The following is a 23,694-nucleotide window of genomic DNA, read 5'->3' on the forward strand; positions in this document are numbered from 1 at the left end:
GACCTGGTCCTGCCACAACAGCATTTCTAGGGAAGCCAGTAAGAACAGGCTTGGGCCCTCCATCAGCAGGAGGAGAGATTCAAAATCAGTGCAATATTCAATAGCACAGCAGCCTCTCTCGCCCCATGTTCCCTCTTGCTATACATGTCCGCTGTAGAGGAGGGGGCGAAAGCGGCATCTGGTAGGCTCCTGCCGCAGCGCCACGCTCCTTTCCTCTGCAGCGCGGGAGGACTTCGCCCGTCCCCTTTGCTTCCCTGGCAGCACAACCCGGTCGTCTCCATTCCCACCAGATCCCGGGAGAAACAGGGATCACCCTGATCAGCTCCTGTCTGTATCTGTCCCGGCCCAGCGCAATCCTCCCTGCCCAGTTCCTGCCAAAGCGAAAGGTTAATCCTTCTCCTAAGAGCAGTGTCTGTGTGAAATGGGGTGGGAAGGATGGATCATCTTCCTAAGCTGCCTCTCGGCCTTCGGTCCTCCTGGGATTTGTCCATATATTCTCTCAATACATCTAATTCTGGCGGATTGCCCTTCATAGGTTGTGTGAGGCCAAAAGGCTAAATTTCAGAATCAGAAGTTAACTTGAAATGGCTAGGCCCTAACGTAGAGAATAGCAACGGTAAACTCAGTCCCTGCTAACATGGCCCTTTCCCTGTGAAAAACTTGGCGTTTAATCTGAATCACTGAAAAATAAAGCATATCTAAGCAACATACATGTAATTAAAAACAAACAAAAAATAACACGCACACAGAGCACTGAGTTCCTTGAATATGAAGGAGTAACTGCAAGGTAAAGTCATTTCTAGACATATGCACAACAGAAGTAAGGCTTCAAAAGAAATTTTGGCTTCTTAAGAACTACGTTGCAGGAAGGAAAGAAGAAAGAGGTGAATCTTCAGCTCTTTTCTGCAATAACATCAATCCAATAAAAAGTTTCTCTACTTCAGTCTCTAATTGCAATTTTAAGGACATTGGGGGGGGAGGGGGAGGGGACAGAATTCCCTTATCCAGAAAGACCAGGTAAATTTAAGCCTCCTCACAGCACCAGGTAAATTCATTATAGTTCATTTTTGCAGATGGCCAGAATGAGTGAGAACTGCTCCCATCATGTCAACAAATCCTGCTGCTGTTTCCAAGCAAGGCAGGGAACTTCCTACCCAAATATATCAGTCTTTGATCCCTCTACCTCGAAGGTATAGTATGTCATCCTAGTAATGTGAATATGAAATGCAACACTGTAAAATTAATTAAGCAGCGAGGTCATTGTTCCTTGAGTTATATAAAATTAAAAGCAAAAATGAGACACAACTGTGGCTGAAAGTAAAAAGTCCCTTTGGGCTGCAAACCAAAAGTTCCTCTTCGTTTTGAAAGTACTTTCCCATAGACATTGTCTTCTGCCACTCAAAGAGTCTGTGGTCATCTCTTTGTTTTGCTGCCACAAATCTGCCATTACAGAACTTAACCCCTGGCGTGGAAAAGCACGATAGCCTAGTGCAGCAGCTTTAATTAGACTGCACGTCAGGGAAAATTAATCCAAGCCTAGCAACGGTAGCCTTCGTTTTCGGAGCAGCAGCAGGCTGCTCTGAGGCAGACTTAGCAACCACCCTGAGGACTGAAGGACAATTCATCTCATCTGGCTGGCACTTTTCCCCTTTTTTTCTGGAGCGGAGGCCAGATCAGAGCAAGGTTCTGCCTGTCCCTGTACCAGAGATTTGCAGGCATGTGCATGACTCACGCCATTAAAAAAGTGAGAACATTCCCAGCTCTTCACCAAAAACACTGGCAGGATCCAGCGCCCGACTGCGCGGCAGCCCTGCTCGCCATCTGTGACCACGGGCTCCCGAGATGCGGAGCTCCAGGCCCGCCGGCAAGGGTGCCACATTACCTGGCTCCCTCCCGCAGCAGCCGTTGTGTGCAGCAGTCTGTGCAGGTGTCTCCATGCTTTTCTCTGGACTGGTGCCCATGCAGATAGCTGCACGAGGTGCCGCTTGGCTTGCCCACAGCAGGAAGCCAGAAGGCAGCTGCATGAAGCATGAGGGATTTCAGAACAGTTTTACTGTGCAGAAAACACCCCACAGAGCATTGGCAAAAACTGTTTTGCAAAAGTGCCTCAGAGTTTTGTTGAGAGTGAAGAAACAAAGTACTGCTGCACCAGAGCCTTAAAGTAACTTTTGCAAACTGCCCTGCAGAGTTACAGCCATTTGCTTGCACCTACCTATCCTTTTCCTACCTTCCACGTGCAAGGATCTCTATCCATCAGGAGATCGGCAGAAGCAAAGGACAGAATGCTGCACAGGCCTCAGGCCAAGGATTCTGCCTGTATAACCTCAAACTATGGAAGACTAGCGCAGGTCCATCAGATGTGCAAAACTGTTAACACTATTCAAAACCTGTATTTGAGGGACAGACCTGTATTCTCTTTTCCAAGCGAAAGATGTGATGCCAATTCCCAGTTTTCTGGAGCACAGCAAAATTTGTAAACTGATCAGTTTTGTATCAGCACAAATATAAAACCAACTCTCTTGCTAGAACTACAGAACCGAATCGAATGTGTTTAAGACAAAAATGGGGGAGCAAATGGGATGTCAGCTTCCGTCTGTTCCTTGGGCAAAGTGCGGGTACCTCACACTGAACTCTTTCCTGCAATTATCTGATTCATTACAGAGAAATAGGCTGTCTGTTGCTTATTCTATCGATGAACATGCCTTTAAACAGCATCAAAGAACAGGATGTTTCTGTGAAGGAGTCCAGCCAGCTATGTTAACTAGCACCATGGCACAAGGCAAGTCAACACGCTGGGGCTGTAGATGACTATCCTGCAGAATGAAATGGCGGCGCTGCATTCTCCATGTCTGTCATTTCATTGCTCCAAAGCGAGCAACAGCAGAGGTCAGTAATTCTGCCCAGGGGAGGGAATTACAGCACCTCGCACAAAACATACAGACCTGACATCCAACATTTGTGACAGTTAATATGTCATTTGTTTGTTTCTCACCTCAATGCCCAAATGCCCATTTCCTAGACACAGTGTCAAAGAGCTGCTGGTGTGGCCTCCGTGATGGTGAGAAGCACGCAGAGTTGTTCTGCTTCCCTCTTACCGACACCTGAATTCACTTGTTGTCGCCTCTGACCCAGTAATGCTGCTGCAGGAACCTGCTCCACGCTCACCGTATGCGAGACAGGAGGGCCAAGGGCCACGACTCAGGCTCCAGAGTGCTAGCACAGTACAAATAACCTGCAAGAATACCTTAGGACCTTTGGGAAAGGCAGTCCTAGAAAATATTATCTGTGAACTCCAACATTACTCAATTTTATTGCTGCCTAATCTAGGAAAAACACTTTACCTGATATATTTTTTTTTATGTCTACTGTCCCAGACAGAGACGTTTTGCTCTTTCCCCCATTTGGTTCCGCATATTCCTGCTCATCTGGGAGCAGGTAACCTTTATTGGGCCTGGGAAGCTTCTAAAAAGGGCAGCTATAAACATCAGGGCCAAATCGGTCCTTATTTGGGTCCCAGGAATGCTTGTTTTACAGCACAGTGACCCCCAAATGACTCCCCTTGGGCTGTTTCCCACTTGCACCGGCCTGGAATTAGAGGTGCTCTCCTGGTAATTCTCAGAAGTGCCAGTTTGCAGGGTTTGATTATGGTTTAGTGGTACAGCAAAGAGCTCAAGCAGCGCAGCCTCCATCACCTGCAAAATAATGTGCACAAACACACACCGAGGAGCAAGTTCACTGCTTGCTTATCGGGAGAGCTGAATGCATTAATCTCGTAGTGTTTTGCGAAGCTGGAAATATCAGTCTCTGATTCACCCACAGGATAAAACAGGCACTAGAAGGTTAAAAGACCTACCCAAGGTCATGTGGTGAGACAGTGGAAAAAACTGGGAATGAACTGAGGTCTCCTGATTCCTCATGAGGTACACAGAACAAATGAGAGGAGAGAAAGAGAAAGGGAAATAGAGCAAGCAGCGAAAGGAGAAACAGTAGATGTGACACTGTATTTCTATAAAAAATACAAATAAAAATCTTGGCTTAAATGTGTCTCTGTTGCAAAGTTACTTGGTAATGTGCAAAAATAAACCTTTGACCAGTCTTTCTTTGCTGCTTGATTTCTCAAGCCTTAATCACAGGAAAAATTCCTGAATGTCATCTGCACATTGTATGACCCAAAGGTGAAAAAAGGACCAAACACACTCAGCAACACTAATAAAATCAAGGGGGTTCCAGATGAAGTCCAGCTATTTTTTCAGCCTGAAAAGCCCCTATGATATCTGGCTTTGGTATACTTATAAACACCTGGAGCCAGTGATATCAGGACAGAAATCCCCAACAGATTCTGCACCCTGTACTGAAAGCATAAAGTCTTCCTGTTTCTGTAACTTTGTATTTCTTCCTTCCTTTCAAAGATCTCAACTCTGACACAAACAGATTTAGAAACTGAATTTATGTTTTGTTTTTAAACATTAGAATTGAAAATGTCTCCAAGAATCAAACTGAAAGTTCACTCCTGAAAAAGAGTTAAGGTGTATTTCTAATCTGATCATTAGCTTTTTTGTACACACACACACACCCACACCCACACACACCCACACACACACCCCTTCTCATTTGTAAACCAGATTACTTCATTAAAACACATTTTATAGTCAGTCCACCTTTGTAGCAAGGAATGGAAAGTTACACATGCTTCAAGTTGCCAGATCTGATACACAGAATGATGCAGATTTCCTCCTGACTGTCATGGGAAATAAACAATGATTTCATACAAGTGAGGTTTTAGGCTACTGAAGCTGTTTTCAAAATAAGTGAATAGATGTTATGGAATATGACCTTCTTTCTTGAGAAATAGGATAATTCGCATTGAACTTTATGATTGCAACACTGCCAAAATGAATACTGCAGAACTGAAAGAAAATGTGAAAGTTTGAAAGTCGTGTCATGAACTACAGGAATAGAAAGAAGTATTTTACAGAATTACAAACCCAGGGTTTTCAGATATGGCCTGGCTGTGGAAGCCAGGATTTCCCCTGAGCAGACAGCTGTGTTTATGTTCTCTTTTAAATCTGACCTTTGCACATTTTACACATACGCACATAGAGACTTCAACCCAATTTAATGATTTTTTTACTGCTAGAAAACTTTTAACACTATGACATTCTAGCTGATAAAGTCAATATCTTGAATTTATATGTAGGAAAATGCAAAAAATGGTTATAAAGACAACACAATTTTGAAGATGGAAGTTTCACAAAGTTCCAGCAGCAGAAACCTTATGGTGATAAACACGGAGGGCCAGGAAACACTCCTAAGTATGAATCTCAACTTTATTATCAAAGTGAAGAGGAGGAGGGGGGAAAAGATCCTTCATTAACATGACATAATTGCACACTAAAAGCACAAACTTGGTATCTGTCCAGGCCAGAACTGAGAGTTTTACTGAGCACAAATTTTATAAGGGATGTAGCTATCATACTGTTTCCATACTTGATCCTACTCTGACTTTTCACAGAAGGCAACAGAGTTGCTTCTCCAGTTTGATATTTGACAGATAGCCAAAAGTCAAATTAACTTCCCTGAATATTTACTACTAAGGACAACATCTCGCAGGATGCTGCAAAACCTCAATTTCAGTGACATCCAGGCCCCTTGACACCATGCCAGGTAAAGCCCTGAATCTCTTTACCACGGGAAGAAAGAGCACACAGATCCCTGGCAGCAAGACAAGGGCTCTTCACCACAGAAAGGACTGAGGTCAGTCCTTACACTGCCGTGACAGCTCAAACATGCCACAGCTGGGGAACCTCATCTTCAAAGGGCACAATCTAATCTGGCAAGGGAGACATTGCTGCAGAGAATGGCTAATGGAGGTGGTGGTTTCTTGGCCACCCAGAATCAACTTCACAAAGGCAAAAATGCAGGAGCTTTGTCACTGGGAAATCTTCACACAGGAATCTGGTTTGGTTACACTTTCTGAATCCCTAACCTATCTCGTTATACTGTAATCTTACCTCACTACATTATAATCACTAACTCCAGGGATGCTGCCAACACAGAATAGCAGGCCGGTTTACCATAAACAAGGGTCTTAAAATGTGTGTGGCCTCAAGTCAGCCACAGTCATGATACACTCGACACCTCTGAAAACCAGGTCACTTATTTGGACACCTTGAGGTGGACTAATGAAACGAATATTGAGCCCTTTAAAAATATATTTGTTCCTACAGAACAGGGGCAGGGAGAACACGCTCCTCACTGAAACAGGCCAGGGCCTACCTCTGCTTCCCTCAACACTACCTCGCACCCTGCTTTATTAGCAGTCCTATTAAAAATCAGTGGGGTTATTCCTAAAGTAGAGAGTGCCTTACCAGGATGGACCCTCAGCTGGCTTAAATTGATACAGCTGCAGTCTACCCTACAAATCTGTGAGGATTTACACTAGTTAGGAACCTGGCTCAACATGAGAAAAGTTGGCAAAGTCAGGCTTTCTCTGTGAATACGCTATTTCACAAGGAAGCCTGAGCTAAGCTAGCAGTAACAGTTCAGGTGAGAAGATGCTTCATGTGGAAAGCAACCAGTGTTTCAACAGTATTATTAGTGAACTTAATCCAACAAAATTAAGTTGCTTTTCAAAACTGTTGCACAGCAGGTGCCCAATAGAAATGTGAGTTAATTATTCGTGCAATTCATAAAATGAATTTAATCAAGCAATATAAGTACATGCTTTTACAAGAAGCAGCAGAGATTTAACACTGTATTCTGTACAGTATGTTTTGTACCCCTGATTGTGGGCATGTTCCTCAAATAAAACAGTACCTCCTTCAAGGGTAATTTCCCAGCTCCCAAACAGAAGGTGACTTCTCATGTAACAGCTTTAGTTGTTCAAATAAAAATACACCAGAGAATACTCTCATGCCTTTGACAGAATCTTTACTAAGATAAAAGATGTGAAGAAGACACTTTACCTGATTGGGCTGAATTTTCGGCACATGTGCTTTCCACATTTGAGCTTCTCTAGAGATTGCCGTCTCCAGAAGGAGAGACAACCTCTGGCTCTCCAGGGGTCCTGAAAACTTCATGGTGACCCTTGGATCCACCTGCCACCCAACTGGATACAGCTACCTGCAAGACCAAAAGACAATCTAGTGAAACACTAGCCATGTCTATCTGGTAAACAGAGCAGAACAACAGCACAAAGGCGACTAAAGCTGCAAGAAATGGAACAGGCCTATCTGTAACATGGACAGCTACCAGGTGCTTGGCAAACCTATGCAAGGAAGCCCAAACAATCCAGCTCAAATTCGGATGGTGCTGGACCAAAATGGTCCACAGGTCTCCAACAACTGTGTGGGGTGGAGGGTCCTGCCAGTCGGTGGTTTTCTACTTCACAGTTATGCAGGCAATTAGACAAGACTTCTCCCATTTCAGCAGCAAGTTAGGGTGTTTAATGAAAAATACTTGAAGAGAGGAAAAAGAGGAACTGTAAGGGAAATATAAAGGGGATTTTAGTAAGTAGACAGTCTTGGTCTAAATCCTACTGAAGTTAAAAACCAATCTACCTGTCATTTCAGAGGAAGCTAAGATATTCAAGCATTTTTCGAAAATCCCAGCCTCACAGCCTGCTTCGTGCTAGCCCTACCCTAGTATCTTCCTCATAACAGGAAGTTCTGTGCAAAACAAAAGAGCATTTGTTTGAGAATTTAAATGATTTACAAGCTGAAGTCCCACAAAAAGGTCAATGTTTTCCCTCTCTGCAGTATGGTTTGTAATTTCTCAGAGAAGCTGCAACCCATTTCACCTACAATGCAGAGGTCCTAGGGAGTTCAGGAAGGTTACTCTTGGGTCTAATCGCTCTGAAAATACGTTAGATCCAGAGAATTAGATGGCACCTAACTTTAAACAGGAAATGCATTTTAAAGGAGGCGAAAAGCAGCAAACCCAACAACAGCCTTTGTAAGGCATGAACTAATTACAAGCCAGATAAGCAATGGAGAAATTTTCTACAAGGCCTACAGTATTCGGAGAAGCTTGCTTCTACCAGCAAAAGTGATGACAGAAAGTACACAGTCTAAAACAAAATATCTTGCTGTACAGAAAGCAAAAAAGAAAGGTTCCCCTGACTCTCATACAGTCTCAAGAATGTATCAAGATAGTTCTGAATTTGAGATTAAAAACAAAACAGAGGAAAGATTTTTTAGGCAACAGATTCCATAAAATACTTTTAATAAGAGAAGATGATCTGATTGAAAGGGTTATTCAAATTATTCTAATACTGCCTACCATTATTCTGGCTGCAAATTTCTTAACAGTATTAAATCACTTAGCCAAAACAATTCAGCCCTGAAGCATAAATCCATGGGAAAGTATTTAAACTTTCAATTCCTTTTGTGTGCTCTTGTGAAATCTGAAACAGGTGGATATTGGCCAAATCCTAGCCAGGCTATTTTATAAAGACTAGCTTGTTAATAACAGTTTATGTTATATTTACAGGAAATAAAGCAGCATCTTGAACAAGAGAAAATAAACATCAAGTTCACAGTGAAAAGAAGAAGAACCAGTTGATTATAGATAATAATAACAACAGCTCTAAACATAGGATGATTCAGGGCACCATCACAGATTTAAGGGAAACTGCAGAACAAATATTTTTCTTATTTTATTAATTTGTAAGAGTTATGAAATGGTTTTTAATGGGTGCAATTCACACACAACCTGCACGAGGCATGAAACAGCACTCAAGTCCCACTTACAGCCAAGTAGATTTTAAGTGGCAAATAAACTTTAAGCCTTTGCGCACTGAACAGAAATCCCTCTTTATTAGATTTTTATAAAACAAATACTACTGCATGAACAAAGGAGAGGCTGTACTAGCTTGGCATACTCTAAGCAAGCTTTCTAGCCGTCGGTGTAATGACCCAAGGTGAAAGGCCACGTAGAGATTTCCCACTGGAGGGAACACCTTGGATGCAGGATTGCAACAAATGAGCCTGAACAGGCTCAAAATGCTTTGCAGTGTGTCCCAAAATCATTTGCAGTCAGCCCCTGAGTGGCTAGCTAATTGTGGCTAGCTAATTATGACTGTAGATTGAAAAATCTGTATGACAAGCTTCCCATTTCACACAATAAAGATTCTGTTCAATAACAGAGGTGGAACCATTTTCTTCTACACAGAACAGTGGCTTTAAATGTAGCTTGTCTACGTGCACTTACTGATTTTTGCACGAGTATCTTTTTTAAAGCTCAGGATGATGCTGATCACACTCCTACAATGGTAAATGGGGCTGCCAGCGAAGCTGAATGGGGAGCACTGTTGCACGTTCACAAAGAGGCCTATTTGCCCGCCCCAGCTCATTCCCCCAGGGGTTTCATCTGCAGCCATTAGCATCCCATCAAAACTGGGCAGGACTGGTTACCAAAGCTCTGATTAGCAACCATTTCCAGAGCCATCAACACTTCCAAAGAGGTGTAAAACCCTGGAAAATCACAACAGCAGTGATGAGCTGCACACCCTCTGCATAGATGCAAAGAGCTATTCAAATTGCAAGCAAAGGTGAATAATCTGGCCCTTGGGGCAGGCACTGCGAGTTTGGCTGACCATGGTGAGGAGGAGCCATTTGGACTCCATCCAGCAGAGCTTCACTGTATTTTCAACAGGAGTTGAGCTGGGACACTAAAATCGGTGGTACATCTAACTCCTACGTCAGCAAATGCAGCTGGCCTGCCTGGCAACTCAAAACCCAGAAAATGTTTTTTTTTTCCAGGCCTTTGCAGTGCAGAAGATGGAGTTTTGTTTTGTTTTTTTAATTTAACTGAGTCTGCAGAACATCAGTTGCTACCTAAGGAGGCCTTCTTTAAACAGGCAATCCTCACTGGGTAACATCCAATGGGGTATCAGCTACCACCTCTCAGGCCACGCTAGACGGTGCGTAATTGGAAAGGACAACAATTAAAGGCTTACGGGAGCGCTCAGTATTATACAAGATGAAATACATGCGCAGAGAAAAACAGCAAAGTTTGGAACGGATCCAAAGCTCAGTCAAGGGAGCAGAGAGGCTCTCCCTGGCTCGGCTGGCCGTTGGAGCGGCTCCCTGTAACACCGCTGTAACCCAGCCCATTCCCAGCGCCCCAAAACCTGCGGGTGCTGCTGCGGGGCTGAACCCGGGAAGCAGCACAGAGCACTGAGCACAGGGAGACAGCGAGCTCCTTGCTGCCTGCTTTTAAAGGAGGCGGGAGCTATATTTAACCCGACCACTTCTCCTAGTATGAAATATTGATGGTCGTTTCTTGTTTTTGTAGGAAAGAGATAAGTAATTAGCCACTTCTCCAGGCAATGGGGAAAACACATGAAAAATTTCAGGCAAAAGTTAGTGTCTCGAGATCCTCAGCGACCTTTTTTTCTGATGTGACAGGCAACTGTTGCCACCATATTTACAGTACAAATGGATGTGACAGACCTCTGGGCTCATCTTGGTCTTGCTCGCATCTTTTTTCTCAGAGGCTGAGCCACAAGGTCTACTCCAGAGGCCTTTCCAGAAAACAGCTTAGTTACCCTCATCCCTTCTTATGTTCTCCTCCCCTGACAACCTCCTCAGGGACTTTTATTAAGGCCAAATCTGTCTCCAGTGGTGCTTCTGGTTCCTCTACTCACTCTCCGAGGAGGGTATTTAAGGCATGTGGTGGGAAAGCTGATGAGGCAAGAGGAAAAACCAAAGGGGAGAAAACTGCCAAACAGAAACTGGCTGGAAAATGTTTCCCTCTGCCCCTCCTGCCTGTGCACCCAGTGCAGATGCTCAAGTCCTCCTATGGGGAGAGGAGGCCCTGCTATTGCCACAGGAAGAAGCTGCTGAGGTGGGTGCAGCCAGTGAGAGAGCCGCCACTTTGCTACAAGCAAAAGGGGGACTTTTAGGGGACTGGAGCATCTCTCTTATGAGGAAAGGCTGAGAGAGCTGGGCCTGTTCAGCCTGGAGAAGAGAAGGCTGAGAGGAGATCTTATCAACGTGTACAAGTATCTGAAGGGAGGGTGTCGAGAGGATGGAGCCAGACTCTTTTCAGTGGTGCCCAGCGACAGGACGCGAGGCAACGGGCACAAACTGAAACACAGACGCTTCCATCTGAACATGAGGAAAAACTTTTTCACTGTGAGGGTGACAGAGCACTGGAAGAGGTTGCCCAGAGAGGTTGTGGAGTCTCCTTCTCTGGAGATATTCAAAACGCGCCTGGACGCCATCCTGTGCAACGTGCTCTAGGTGACGCTGCTTGAGCAGAGGGGTTGGACTAGATGATCTCCAGAGGTCCCTTCCAACCTCARCSATTCTGTGATTCTGTGATTCTGAAAATCCTGCACACAGTTTCATTCCCCCCCCACAACATAAAGATGACCTATTACATCTAGCAAAGAAGCAACTAGAGAGCTGTTCTGTTTCAAGGAAAAAGGAGTTTTACCCACTTGGCAAAGGAGGCTAATGAAAAGAACTGACTGTGCCAGGTATCCTGTCATTTATCTGGCTGCAAATCAGTAACTAGATGTAGGAATAAAAATAAGTTCTGCAGGCACATATGCAATACTGTGATTAAACCAACTGTACATTACCCACCTCTTCTCAGGTTCTCAGAGTCACAAATCAACACCACGAGCTTGACAGAGTGTCCCAACATAGCAGGTTTCCAAAAACAGACAGTACCCGTACTGTATCAACCGGTGAATGGCCCCAGCAGCGTGTTGAGTGGCGTCGCTAGAGCGCCCTTAATTACCAAGTGCAGATGGCGGCACAAGAACCCTTTCTAATGAGTAGTGAAGGCAACTCTCCTGGAGCTGCCAAGGGGAAAAGAGAGGAAAAAATAACCTTTCCTTTCTGAACTAGGAAAGCAAATCAATGAGGGCTGAGGCACAACAACCTTTGTAAGACAAAAAAAAGAAGAATGACATGCTTGAAAGTTTCCCTTGGAGCAACAGTGGTACACAGACTTTTCCAGCACCGAGAGCACACCAGGCAACTCGCCAAGCATCCTGAGGGCTGAAACTAGTTTGCATCTAAATTTACATAGCTCTTAATCAGATAAATGTACGCCATTTTAAAAAAAATTACAGCATGCTCTACATGCACACAGCACTTCACAAAACACACGGAGCCACTGCAGAGCAAGAACTGCCGGGGGAGAAAGAGAAATGGGACGGTCGGCACAGGTTGCCTAACTCCGGCTGCGGAGAAGTCAGATGAAGACAGCGGAGGGACCAGACTCCTGCTCAGATCAAGATGTTAAAAAAGGAGCATCACAGAAAAGCAATGTCAAGGCTCCCATCAGCAGTAAGGATACTTTTAAGACATCTTCATGAGCAGGCATCTCTGCAGAAAGCAGCAGTAGCACCAGGAGGGCTAAGCCTGCTCCGACAGCAAAGATTTGGTCAGCCACTTTTGCACACTTTCTTCTGTGACTGAGTACCTGCCTGAGAGACCCGAGGGTGAAGAAACTGCAGCAGCTGTGACTGAGTCAGATTAGGCCACCATAAACCAGCCTACTCTAACGTTCAGCCTCTCTTTTCCTGATTTAAACTTGATCTCCATGTATTTTTTTCCTGTGGTCAGTTTGGAAATTTGTGAACGACTGTTCTTGAATTTTCTTAATCCATTCGGTGTAAGGTCAATTGGCTACTCTCAAATTCCCTAAAGAACTGCTGGAAAGTTAGAGAAAGGGAAGTGAGCCAAGTCAACGCATCAGCTTTGTTTTGAGGTCTCCTGTGAGCAAGATCACATGCTGCAGGTTGAACCTTGCTCTGAAATTAGAGAGTCAAAACTTTGGTGAGAGCTTTTCACCATGAGGAGCATAGCAATTACTGGAGATCTTCAAGACCATGCCTATCCATTAAAAATACCCTGACTTGGTCCATAAATGTAATTCATCTCATAAAAGTCTCCCTTTTTGATCCAAGCTTATAGTTTACTTTAAAAGGTACTTTCAGTTTCCCTGTTGAAGTTTTACACTGTAGGTGCTGCAGGCTACATAGTTTAACAAAGCAGTTTCATGTTTACAGTAATTGGGGCAGACAGCCACTTAGGCAGAAACCTTCTTAGTTTGGGGGGGGGGTTGCATTTGTGTAGGATGCAATTTTTTAAACTTCGTACTCGCTTACATTGACAATAAAGTGGCTCTTGCGGACAAAAGACATAGTTACATGAACGTACTATCCACCAGCAAAATGAGTTTACAAAGTTCCTGGTTTTCCCTTGCCTCCAGTTGCAATCCAGCTATGCCAGTACAGCTCCTCATAGGACTGCACTCTAAATAGGATCACCAAAATCGTTCCATGTATTGGTAAAAACTCCCTTTGTTTTGCATACTTTTTTTTTAAACACAGATCATTAACAAGACTTCTAGGATTAGAGACAGTTTAAAAACTGCTACCTTCATCTTGTACACAAATCCAAGTGGGTATTCTGGGCAAGAGGGGTAATTTCAATAGCATTTAACCACCACATGCATTTCTGCAGACCTTGTTAAGTATTTTCAGCGACCAGCAGCCAAATCCACTTCAGCTTTAGCAAGCAATAATATAATCTTACAGATGACCTGAAAACAGATTTTTCTGGGTGGGGGAGGAAGGCGAAGCAGGAGGGAGAGGAAGGAGACTGAATTCCTGAGAGCTCCAGCCAGCCATCTGTGATTTCAAATGATCAAAATGTAGTTTGCACTGTTAGAAGAAATCATCTAACTGCAAGTTGTGATTAGAAATTTCAAAGCTGTGGGTGGGGGGTGGGATGGAGGTTAATTTTAGTATCTGAGGCTTTCTCTTGGCTTAACTCTTTCCACACCAATGTCAGTAAGGAGGTCCAGAAGTTTACTCCAGGCAAATAAATGTCTATTTCATTGCTTAAATCTGAGATTCTTCTTCTCAAATTGAAGCAATGCAATAAAATACATGCAACAGATGCAATACAGAAGAAACAGATTGTTCACCTCAGATTTAAGCAATGCAATAAAGCAGCAGGCATAAAATTCCTTTGCAATTTCTATACTGTTTTTGTGTCATATAACAATTTAAAGAGGCCTATTTTTTTGTGGTTTAGGGACTAAAAGTTCCCAAAAATGCCTCACTACTGGAAATCAATGTCTAGTTTTCTGTGTTTTCTACTCATCAAAGCACAATCTGAAGCAATAGTGATAAGCAGAGGACCGGCAGGGGTTAAGATCAACATCCAACTATTCTGAAGTTGTAGAAAGTAAATCATGTTGCAGCCTTGCGAAGGGAAATGACAGAGCTTGACAGAGTTGTGAGACACTGTATGATCTTTATCAAGTTAAATAACTGAATATACTGGTCAAAAAAATTTTTGTGTGTATAGTTTCAAATTTCAAGATCTAAATAAATACTTGGATTAGAAGCAATGAACTGACTTCTATGTAATGAATACTAATAAAGACATTAAAAATAAGGCTATGTTTCCCCATGAGAAACATATTAGTAGGAAACATAAATATGCTACAGGTAAACATACAATACTGCATCCTTAACAAGCGGCATATTTGACTTGCGTCTAAACAGCCAACAGACCTAAATTCGAAAAGAGGGAATTTTATTTAGGCTGAGAAATGAAGAGGGCCCTTGCCATTTGTCTGTATGACTCACCCAGCACTACCTCCCACAACCTGCTACAAAGGGAAGCCTGTAAGATATTTTGGCAGTATCTTTCAACCAAGCACATACACCTCACACACTCACCACTTCTTTTCCTCCAACGAGATTTTTCCTGGGAGTGCAAATAAAGCTGACCTCATTTTAGAGACAGTTTTACAAATTTAAGAAGTTTTCCAAACATTTTAAAGGAAGCTGCCAGTTAAAAATGCAAGTCTGCAACTGCAGGAAGAGAAGGAACAGTAATGTTTTGATGGGAGGGAAGGGAGGCATTTTTAAGTCTGTTCTGAAACACAGAAACTCCAGGGCCCATTTACGGACTACACAGGAGGAGGAGCCCTCTTTTCACTCCCAAGAGAGCTGCATCATGCCCAGCAGCAGTGCACTCTTCCCATCACCATCTTCTGGTTTTATTCTGCTCTAGGCAAGCGCCCTCCACCAAAAGAAAGAGGTCAATCCCCTGCACCATTTCCATTGAGAACAAGAGGTGGACCAAAAAGTGAAAGAAATAAATACTGAAGAGTAGTGAAATGCAGTGGATTTTTCTGTATTATTACTCTGCGTATTATGGTGAAAGGCTCTTCAGGCATGCAGGAGACCAAAGAGAGGACTCCACTGTGAATTAAGGGTGCAGTCATGATTACTGAGGACTACAAGCATTTTACAAACATACTACAAACCTGTTTATAAACAATCAGGGCTCACATGCTGTGCATTTGTTCAGACTCCAAAACAACTGGCAATGTTGGTCCAGAATTATTTGCAAGTGCAACCGTGAGCAGAACAAAAGTTTTGCTTGTTACAAGCCTGTTCAGAAAGGAAAGTCCAGGTGGTATTTGTCACAGCAATGTACACACTTCCAGATTTGTAAAACAATGTGGTAAAAAATACAAACATCTTCAGTTTCTCATAGGATTCCTTAGTGATAGAAAAAAAAAATCAAGAAAACAGGAGTAATAACTTCAAGGCAAGAAATGCCTGGATGAGGTCATTTTTAGACAGCAAGGAGGGTGACAAATTGCAAAACCACTGGTAAGGGTAGCAGTATAAAGCTGCTGTCAGATGGCTGTCACTCAGGGAAGTACCTGCAGGTACAGGCTTGAGCCATTCTTTTTTTTTTTTTCAGCGGCTACTGTTTTGTAAAAAAAACAAAATCTATGCCTGCCACCCAGTTTATTCTCACCTACACCCATGGAGTCTAAAAGAGATCAGTTTTAAGAAATCTCTGCTGCACTTCATTCAGTGGGACAGGTGATTGATATTGGGGTTTCAGGCTTAAATGATATTTTCAAAAGTAGGGACGTCTAAAAGACAAGGTAGAAGACTAACTCATGCCTGAACGTTCAGACACCGTCACCATCCTTTCCTGCTGGAGAGATCCACAAGTACACAGATCCATGCCTACCCTACCCCCTTTTCTAATGGCTGTTAAAAATGCTGGATGAGGTTTGCATTTCCTTTTGTCTCTCTAACAGCCAAGATGAGTTGGTCCAAGTAGCATTTGTCCTGCAGAGCCTTTGGTCAGCAAGTGCTTAGAATTTTTTGTCCCACAGCTCGCTGAGTGATGCAGACAAGCTGCTTGAATCACAGCTCCTCTCCCTTTTGAGGCAGTGTGTGGCAACATACCAAGGAAACTGTGGATAAAAGGTAAACTCAGAATCCAGCCTTAGGAGACCAGCTCCAGCTGCATAACGTATGCGTTTGATGCGAAGAGGAGATGAAACTCAATATACTTTAATGAGTTCTGCTTTCAGATTTTGGTTTATTTGAACCTAAAAATCAAAGGAAAAGTTATTAACTGATGGAGGCTGTTTGCTCGCATGGATTAAATTAAGCAAAAACAAAACCCTCACAAACCAAAACCCCTGCATGCCATTTTATGAATACTTGCAACAAAAACGCTTACTTTTTATGCTCTTTCAACACCGTGGGCTTGTCATCTGGCTGCTGATATGCATGCAAGACGGCTGTTGAAGATGTAAACTCCTCACAAGATCTATTAAAATCAGCCCAGGGACTCAGGCTAATATTTTGGTAGGAACCAGGCCTGCTGTTGTTTGGCACCCAGATCTCAATACTCAAAACAGACATGCTGCCAAGTCAGGAATGTGAGCCTTCGTTGTGTGCACTGGAGAATCACACCAAGGGCAGACAGTCCTTGCATGGGACAGTTTGCAGTCATACACCACAGAAATGGTACTACCTCCCTGTTCAGAACTGAAGTGTATAAAGAAACAACAAACCAGGCAAAGAAAGCAAGTGTTTGCTGAAATATGCCCAGTATTTTTACACAGTTTCCAACCTAAATGAAGGGTAAATCTAAGAAAACAATAGCAGAGCCCTGCACCAAATTCTGTGCACACAAGCGGCAAAAGGACCCGTGGGCTTCAGGCTCAAAGCAGCACAGTTGCAATAGCTTGGCTGCATGCCCAAAGTGGCTCATCAGTTCTAGGGGCACACACAGCCTCTGCAAATGCTAAAAGCAGAGCAGGGAGGTTAAAAAACAAAACAAAACAAAACAAAGATGGCATTATGTAATGTCTCACTGTTAAGTCTCCTAAAAGGAAAAGCAACACGTAAAGAGGCTGATTCACTTCTCCTGTCACCAATATAACTTGTTATAAATCAACAGTAACTTGAAGGAAGTCACTCTGAGGAAAATCAAGCTCACAAAGTATAAGCCTGAGCAATATTTTCATAAAATMGTGCCAGAGGCTTTCATGCACATAAAAGCTAATTCTCCATAGGCAAGGGCCAACAGGCATTCAAAATCTAAACCATCACGCACCACCTTTTGAGTAATTTAATCACTCAAACCAAATAAATACAATGCCTCTATGGGCAAAAACACAGGAACAGAATTCAGCAATAGTTCTTTTTGTCTTTCGGCATTAGTCAGTCATTAACATAAATGAACAGCAACAAAACCAAACAAGTTTTTACACAGTTTAACACCCACATCCAAAAAAAAGTGCAACTAAAATGGCTCGATTCCTCTTGACATCAACAAAACAGAATTTTATCTGAAAGCATAAATGATCACCAAGGCCAATATTTTGCTCTGCAGACTCTGAGTGGCTTCAGGGTAAATTATCAGTGATTACAGCTAATATCAGGATACAGCGTAAGGCACTAAAAAGAGATAATTATGAGGAAATGAGAAATTATCTGCTGTTCAAACAATAGATCAATTATAAAGTACAGCGCAGTAGCTGCAGAGCAGCATTCTTAGGCTCTGAGGGTACAATCTCCTTTCTCACTAACCAAAGAGAACCCACAGTTATAAAGCTTAATTATCCTCCTGGAGCGTGAGCTCGCTCTCTAATTAGCTTCTTGTTGAGACAATATGGAGAAGGACGTAATTCCAGCTGTCCACAAAAATAGGATAGCACAAGCACAGTCCTGGCTCTTCCCTATGTACTCATCTCTCTTGCCCAACTGGTACAAATATTAAAGTCTTGATTTCCCCAGTTCTGGACAACCTAAGCACAAGAGTCCTTGACCCAAAATAAATCGAGGGAAGGAAACCTCGGGAGGTGGGGGTGTCAGTAATAAAGCTGCAAATACTACATCCAAGGGCTCTGCTGATAATGGCAAAGTTGGAGTTCGCCTTCTGCTGCTTCTGCAAAGCATAGTTGTGCAAAGCCCTCCTTTGCTCCTATCAATGCAAGTATAGACACATTTGCAGTTCTCCAAAGAGATGCAGCTCACTTTAGTAAACGGAGACCAAGCTGCATTTGATGGTAATGTTATTGTAGTGGTTGCATCCTTAAAGCAAGCAGATTTTTCAGCTGCATGGCTGCAGTTACGAGCAGTTAAAACCCAGGAGCTACAGTCAAAATTATGTTAGAAAGGCAAAGGTTGAAGATTTTGGGGGCCAAGTTCTCATCTAACAAAACACCACTGAAGTCAAGAGCTGTCCCAGCCAAGAAACAGAATCTTGCTGTATATGGTAAAAAAAAAACACTGGAAAAGGCACAAAAGCCTCTGGCAAGTGGGTTCATCCAGCACATCCCATCAGCCAGGTAAAGAAAATGTTTGATGTCTGGGTTGATGAGCAAAACAGAGTATCTGCAGTAACATGTTATTCATGAGTGAGCTTTTAGACCAGCTTATTACATACCAAATGCAACTACCTCCTACGGTTAATAAAATAGCACTGATAATGTTTGCAGTTAGCAAACACACAGGAAGGGAAAATTTCAGACCACATCTGCCTCACACTGAGACAGCAGACACCTGAGATTTTCCATACATCTGAATGACTTCACCTTGCTTTTTTGTCATAGGAAAATAGGTGTTTTTTGCACTCAGTTGTGAAAGAAACTACTCTCTATTTGCAGTTAATCAGAATCCCCCTTGAAAGCAATCATCTCCTTGATGGCCTGCCTGGGTTTCCCACTTAGTAGGAGCGTTCTAGTGACGGTACCTGCGTTTGTATCATCTCTAGCCCCACTGAAAGTCATGGAAACTAAGGAAAAGTGCTACAATCTGTTGCTGGGCAGGTGAGCTCTAAATACCTAGGTATCTGGAGATATGTGACGTCTCTTCTACTCACCCTTTGCTCCATGCAGGGGCAATGGAGTCTGAAGGGTTAACATTTGGCGGTCAAAATACCACGCGTAGTTCTCCTGGAGCTGCTACCATTGTGGCTAGTCCTGCACAGCTTTTATTAAATCTACCTCCAGCAGGCTTCATGCCTACAGCAGACTGTGAAATAAACTGCAGACTGTGAACACTCAGCAATTACTCTTATGCTTCAAGCATCATTATACAACAACTCATTAGCAAAGGAAGAAAATAGATAGTTTGTATGAATAAACTAACAGTTTAAACCATGAAATAAATATGACTTATGACATTACAGTACACATTTTAATATCTCTACTGTATTTGTCACCCTCACATACATTTTCATTTCCTAGTTACTTGAAAAGCTTGAAATAGAGTTCCTCAACTAGTCTCCTCCTCACACAAAGCAATTTTTGCAAGTCCCAAAATTTTTCCAAATTCTCCTCTGCCGTAAGTTTTAACAGTAGGCTGAAAATGTAGGAAAGGGGTGGTAAACATTAGGAAACACAACTCTCTGTCCAGAATCCTGGTAACTGTAAAAGCATATCCATGATGCTTGTCCACTCCCCTTAAGTTTTCTTCTCTCTGGATTAATAGCCACTTAAAAATAGCAGAACTATTTGAAAGTCTCTGTGAACCAGATGCCAGATAGGTGAAACACTGGACTTGCGAGGAGTAAAATCAACCTGATCCCTAGAGCAAACCTTGGAGATAAATGGAGGGGAAATATATGGCCTCCATTTCTTCCCCAACATGTTCCAGTTCAACTGGTACCTTTCCTTTTCTGTTTCCCAGTACTTCTATAACTCTTCCCAGCCACGAGCTGGAGAGAGCACCTGATGGCTAAGGGTTTCCCTCTGCTAATGCCACTCAGTGGGTGACTTGCTGTACAACCTTTGAGAGTTAGGAAACCTTCTGTTTTCTGTATCAGTATCATGAGGTAGACAATACCAAGAGAGCCACTGGTTACAAAATGCTCTCAAACCTCTACCTAGGGCTATTAATAAAAGCACCCACTCTCTAATTAAGCATTTCTTGCCTACAGTGTATCTGTAGGAAAGCTTCGGCAGCATGGACTGGTAGTGAAATGTACTTTAACTCTTGGAAACCACAGTCACTGAGAAGGCTGTGCATTTGTTATGGTTTTGCATGTTACTGGGTCTGGGTATTTTAATACATGAATTTGAAATATCCTCTCTATATAAACAAATCACATTTTTAAAACTGAAATCTCAGCAAAACAGGGGAAAGAAGAAAAACTAAAACTTCTGGTTACAAGAACAAAGAATTGCTCCTGGAGAATTAAAAAGACTCTTGGCTAGAGATATAGGAAAATGCATCAATATAGTAGACCTGATTCTTCTCTCAGTCAGCCAGGATAAACGGATCATTTACATCAGCATGAGAGCTGCATTAAATCATTAGCTCCTAAAAAGCGGCACATAGAAACATGAAGAATAAACCTAAACGATGCGTGCTCTTAAGAACCCTGTTCAGTGTGAGGTCAAGGTTAATTACCACTTTCACCAGTGCATTGCTGCGGATATTCAAAGGAAAGCATCTTTCACAGAGGCACCAAAAGAAGGCGAGATCCACCACATGAGTGCTCTCAGTTCCTCATTTCTGTTGCCTGCTTCGGCAACAGTAGGAAACAGGTGTGCGCACACCCCCCTGTGCAAAGCCCGGAGGAGGGAGCACTGTGCAGCCAGTCTAACGAGCTGCCCAGCTGGCCTTGGAACAACTCCTCGTTAGCCCCCTGGGGACACAACTCCTGGTGAAGGCCTATGTGCACGCGGCAGGGCAGGCAACCTGGCCTCTTCTCCCGGCAGGACAGAGGCTGCTTTCGCCAGGTAGCCTATACCCACCAAACCCAAGGTTCCTCCGAGGCACGTCAATGCCTTCAATCGCATCCAAAACCAGACTGCCCGCCAGCCACAGGGAGCACTGCTCTGCTCGCTGCCAGCACCCATCAACGCTGGCTGCAGTCCCACCACAGAGGTGCCCCAGCAGGCGCACGCTCTGCAGAGGACAGATCTGCTCCAGGCTCTCTGCAGACAGATAGCGAGGGCAGTGACAAAAATACTCTACTGCAGTGGACCTACCTATGTTTTTAAACCAAAAAAGAGGATTACAGGCTCACTTCTGCAATGCAATATTGCTTAGGAACTCCAGTGGCAAACCAGAACCTCACTGCAAAATGTTGTGCAAACACAGGGCAAAAAGACTTCTTCTACCGTGAAGATTAATCCTCAACACCAGGCCCCTAAGAGCTACAAGAATCAACTGGAAAACCCCTCCCTTCTCTTTCCCCAAAATACCTTTTGGGTTACAGGCTTTTTCACAGTTTCCTCTGGGGAAGGAAGGAGACAGCCTGTTTTAATCTTTTTGCCTGGACAAAACCCACTGTTAGTCCATAGGGCCTGCAGCCACTTCACCTTACCAATTTACCTTGGCAGACACAGCAACAGGCCTCGCACTACCTCTCACCTCAAACATGAAATAGTGGGAACGCCCAGCCCCAGCAGACATCCACCAAGCAGTATCTTTTGTGGAAAGGGTATTGAATGGCATTTCAACTGGCAGTAATACCCTATCACGCAAGGACAGAATGGCAGAAGGAATCTCACAGTGTTTTTAAATACGGACCCTGAAAAACAAAACACACGACTCAGTAAGAAAATACAAGGCCCAGTTCAGAATACAGAAAGGACACAGTAAAAGGAGAGTCTAAGATCAGTCCTGCCATGTCCAACTATATGCAAGCTCTAAATAGAGGTGAAGGATAATTAGAAGTACATACACACCATGTGAAAGTTTACCTCCTGCTGGGGAGAAGCCAAAAGATCAGCTTCTTGCATCCCCTGCCAAGATCTGTGCAGGCACAGGCACACAAGATGAGAGAAAGAACCATCCCCGGCTTGGCAACGGAGCCAAGGTACTTTAAAAGCAAACCTAAATCGTTTGCAGGAATCCAAAATCAAACCCTCGAGACAAGGAAGAGATACTGCGATCTGCTTTTTGAGAGCTAAGCTCCTACCCGGCTTCACCTTGCAAAACCCGGACTCCGCAGGGACACGAACACACGCACAAACACCCCCTGGTTTTCAACCAGAGGCAAGGTATCAGTCAGCCCCAAACCAGGACATTGGGGAGAGGGGGCCACAGCCACATCGGCCACCCCATGGCACGGAAAAGGTGAGACACTCTCCGGCAGGGAAACTGCACAATCATACAAGACATTTTGCTCATTTTAGATATTTTATTTGGCAAAAAAATATCTCGCCCCTCTGTCTTTAAAAGGAGCTGTGCCATGCAGCAGGCCATCACAGCAAACCAGGGAAAGAAAGGATGTTTTGGGCAGGAGGACTGCACACAAAGGCTGATGATGAAAAGCACTTTTTTAATTCAAGCTCGAAAGAGTCTGTCTGGTAACAGCTTTATTTTTACGAGTAGGAAAACAGAGGATTGCTTCTTTCCCTCCCTTCATGGGATCAAAAGAAGGCAACGGGACAGGTCTTTCTGGGTGGTACGGACAAGTTTTCCGGAGGATTTTCTGCAAGTCTGCTTGCTACCATTAGCTTGAAATAACCTATGGTAGCCTTATTTGTTTAGTGCGTCCCTCTGGAGATAGATGTATAGAAAACAACGCCACTCTTCTTTCAAGGAAACTTCTTCCATTGCAGGTGAGAGGGCAAAGGAGGAAGGGGGAAGAGCACAGTCCATCTCTACAAACGATTTTTTCGCTGAAGATGGAGAACAAAACCAGCTCACATCCGTTACCAGGAGGTCACCAGCACGGCTAAACACATGAAGTCACACCTGGGGCACAACTGCACCGCTGATGTCTGTGCCCGCCTGCAGGCCATGCGGGCCCGGGAGGGGGACGGGGCAACACCCGGGCAGCACCCAAACTGAGTGGCCAGCCCTGGCCACCCGGACCCCGCAGGCGGCCACGCGTGCATTGCATTGCGTTGCATTGCACGCACGGGAGCACTGCGCACACCCACAGGAGCTGCACGCACACGCGTGCACTGCGCGCCCCCAGGCACTGCACAGGCACATGCAAGTGTATCGCCCGGCGCCGTGCACTGCGCACTCGCGCGCACGGGCATTGCACGCCCGCGAGCGCGCGCCCTGTGCGCACAACGCGTTGCACGCCCAGTGCCCCGCAGGCACCACACAATGCGTTGCACACACAATGGCAYTGCACACACAATGCGCTGCCCCGCGCATTGCACACACCCCCGCGCACCGCACGCACTGCTGCACCGCGCACCGGTCCCCTTGCACGCACACGCCCCCCACCCGGTGCCTTGCACCCCCAACCCCGCACCGGTGCCAGCCCCCGAGGCGCCGCTCACCTCCCCTGCGCGGTGGCGGGGTGCCCGGCGGGGCCCGGCCATCAGCACCCCATGGCGGGGCGGCGGCGGCGGGGCTCCTCCGCGGCGCTTCAGCTCCGTGCGGGCCCCATGTCCGGGGCGGCGGCGGCGGCG

The 23,694-nt window shown here is 44.4% G+C and overlaps 1 protein-coding gene across 1 annotated transcript in view; it reads right to left on the reverse strand.

The window, feature by feature from the left end:
- Positions 1–23,694, reverse strand: part of CCNI (cyclin I) — a 35,983-nt gene extending 12,289 nt beyond the window's left edge. The window contains exons 1-2 of the mRNA XM_026090138.1: positions 23,563–23,694; positions 6,966–7,122 (exon numbers count right to left, since the gene is read on the reverse strand). Of these exons, the coding sequence (XP_025945923.1) occupies positions 6,966–7,079 (114 nt within the window). The 5' untranslated portion in view covers positions 7,080–7,122; positions 23,563–23,694. The remainder of the gene's footprint in view (positions 1–6,965; positions 7,123–23,562) is intronic.

The sequence above is a fragment of the Apteryx rowi genome, unplaced genomic scaffold (assembly GCF_003343035.1).
Source record: "Apteryx rowi isolate R43461 unplaced genomic scaffold, aptRow1 scaffold_85, whole genome shotgun sequence".
In the NCBI taxonomy this organism is placed as follows: Eukaryota; Metazoa; Chordata; class Aves; order Apterygiformes; family Apterygidae; genus Apteryx; species Apteryx rowi.